General features: G+C 61.2%; 1 protein-coding gene across 1 annotated transcript; it reads left to right on the top strand.

The window, feature by feature from the left end:
• The first annotated feature begins 431 nt into the window (after window positions 1-431).
• LOC123078665 (DELLA protein SLN1) lies at window positions 432-2,137 on the top strand. The gene has a single exon (XM_044501251.1). The coding sequence runs from the start codon at window positions 470-472 to the stop codon at window positions 2,057-2,059; it is 1,590 nt and encodes a 529-aa protein (XP_044357186.1). The 5' UTR covers window positions 432-469; the 3' UTR covers window positions 2,060-2,137.
• The last annotated feature ends 765 nt before the right edge of the window (window positions 2,138-2,902 follow it).

Below are 2,902 nucleotides of genomic sequence, written 5' to 3'. Positions count from 1 at the left end.
GAATGAGGCCTTGAGGTCGGATACATGCGGGTAGCGTTAGTATGACCGACTTCGTGTTCGCGGACAGGTTGCGGGAGAGTTTGCCTATTCATCACAATCTACTCATCACTCGTTCTCACGGCACGAGGGAAACTTCCTCGTGCTCACTGAATACAAGATAAGTGTTTAAAACCTGATTCGTGCTCCCACGGTTTTACAGAATTTGTAGATACAGGATTCCAAACTCCGAGATCCTCAGAGACAAAATCGGGAAACAAGAATTGACAGAAGGCCGAGGTGGGGCACGGTGGTTCCTCTCCTCGGGCCGGTCGTCCGCGGTCTCGCTCGCTCGCCTCTCCTTCGTTCCCGTGGCCAGTCTACGTGTCCCCTTCCGCCCCGTGCTCGTGGCCGCCTCTCCACGTGTGTGCGCGCTACCCCCGGCCTTTCCGACGTCACTCGCTCACCCGCTCACTCTACTACATTTACACGCATGACACCCCGCCCCGCCAAGCGCGCACGCACGCCATTCCACCACTTCCATCCTCCCACCGCCCACCGCTTCCACTCCGGAGGTATGGCAATGGGCACGTTCCCCTTCCAGTGGCCCATGGAACCCCCGCCCGCGCCGCCCTCCGGCCTCGGCGGCAGCCTGTTGCCCTCTCTGCTCCCGCCTCCGCCCGCGCCGGTGCCCGACGACGGCGCGGCGTACTACGCGGCGGCGGACATGCAGGCCTCCTCTATGCCCGAGCTGGCACCGCCATTCCCGTCACGGGACGCGGTCGCCGCCGAGCTGGCCATGCGGCGCGCGGCGGAGGAGGTCGCCGGCATCCGCTTGGTCCACCTCCTCATGAGCTGCGCGGGCGCCGTCGAGGCAGGCGACCACGTGCTCGCGGCCGCGCACCTGGCCGACGCCAACGCCTCGCTCGCGGCCGTCTCCATCGCCTCCGGCATCGGCCGCGTCGCCGTTCACTTCACAGACGCGCTCTCCAGGCGGCTGTTCCGGTCGCCTGCCACTCCCCCGGCCACCGATGCCGAGCACGCCTTCCTCTACCACCACTTCTACGAGGCGTGCCCCTACCTCAAGTTCGCGCATTTCACGGCCAACCAGGCTATCTTGGAGGCCTTCCATGGCTGCGACAGCGTTCACGTCATCGACTTCAGCCTGATGCAGGGCCTCCAGTGGCCCGCTTTGATTCAGGCCCTCGCTCTCCGCCCCGGCGGCCCGCCGTTCCTCCGGATCACCGGCATTGGCCCGCCCTCCCCACCAGGCCGCGACGAGCTCCGGGATGTCGGTCTCCGCCTCGCCGACCTCGCACGCTCCGTCCGCGTCCGATTCTCCTTCCGCGGGGTCGCCGCCAACAGCCTCGACGAGGTCCACCCGTGGATGCTCCAGATCGCGCCCGGCGAGGCCGTGGCGGTCAACTCCGTGCTCCAGCTCCACCGCCTCCTCGCCGACTCAGCCGATCAGGCGCCCATCGATGCCGTTCTTGACTGTGTCGCCTCGTTGCAGCCCAAGATCTTCACGGTCGTGGAGCAAGAGGCGGACCACAACAAACCGGGGTTCCTCGACAGGTTCACCGAGGCGCTCTTCTACTACTCGGCAGTGTTCGATTCTCTTGACGCGGCGAGCGCAAACGGCACGGGCAACGCGATGGCCGAGGCGTATCTCCAGCGGGAGATCTGCGACATCGTGTGCAACGAGGGCACCGCCCGCATGGAGCGACACGAGCCGCTGTCGCAGTGGAGGGACAGGCTGGGGCGCGCGGGGCTGAGCGCCGTGCCGCTGGGGGCGAGCGCGCTCCGGCAAGCCAGGATGCTGCTCGGGCTGTTCTCCGGCGAGGGACACTCCGTGGAGGAGGCCGAGGGGTGCCTGACGCTCGGGTGGCACGGGCGGCCGCTGTTCTCGGCGTCGGCGTGGCGGGCGGCCGCCGTCGGCTGCGACGCCGACGGCGAAGATAACCACACCAGTAACAACAGCAATTTTAGCGGCAGTAGTGGCGGTGGTAGTGACAGTAATAACAGCAGCAGCAGCAACGGTAAGTGTAGCGGGGTTGTTGGTGCGAGCAACATGTTTTTGTAGTCGCGGGGTGGTTCCATCGTAAATCGCGGTCCGCAAATCTCAATGACATGAAACTCTCGAGCTTAGCATCGCATCGTATCTCTTGCTGACACTGCCAAACCGAGTGGAGTATTTTTATTCTGCAACACTTGGCATCTCAACTGTTTTAATATCACGAGGAGTCAATCCGGTGCATGCATGAGCACAGTATAGAAAATGGGAAGGTTAGGTGGGAGGGGACATCTCATATCTTGGATCCCTTGGCTTTTTCTAAGCTTAAACAAATAGTATTTATTATGTCACACAAATCCACACCTTGATGAAACGAGGCTCAACGAATCTAGCGTACTACTGTACTACTACTAGTTTGTGAAACAGAAGGTAAAATGATGAAAAGCCAGCCTAGTTTTGTGAATCAAGATGAATCGCTGAGAGTCGCGAAACACTGCACAATTCCCCCTCGCAGACGGCGATCTGCAAGCCGAGCCATCATCATGGTCGCCCTGCGAGCCAAACCGACGATGACCGTGCCTCACTGCTACTGTACTGTTGGTGCGACTATGGGAATGGGATGGATACTGACGTGGATGTAGTACGGGGAAAGCAAATCGCATCAGGGTCTTCCGTTATAAGATGTGCAAGCTGTACCACGGGACGGGACAGTCGGCCTGTCGATTACTGAAAACTGGTTGCAGTTTCCAGGCTGGTCGACTACTGAAAACTGGCCGCAGTTTCCAGTGGGCGCATGCGGTTGAGCGGATTCTTCGTAGGTGCGGCCGCACGGCAGCGGAGGATACCATACACTCTACCAGTCTGTCACGTGTTGTGGTACTGTTCTGGTACTCCTACCAACGTACGCCTGTG

The sequence above is a fragment of the Triticum aestivum genome, chromosome 3D (genome assembly GCF_018294505.1).
Source record: "Triticum aestivum cultivar Chinese Spring chromosome 3D, IWGSC CS RefSeq v2.1, whole genome shotgun sequence".
NCBI classification, from domain to species: Eukaryota; Viridiplantae; Streptophyta; class Magnoliopsida; order Poales; family Poaceae; genus Triticum; species Triticum aestivum.
Note: the sequence above shows the minus strand (reverse complement) of the source record. Positions and strands in the feature narration are given on the sequence as shown.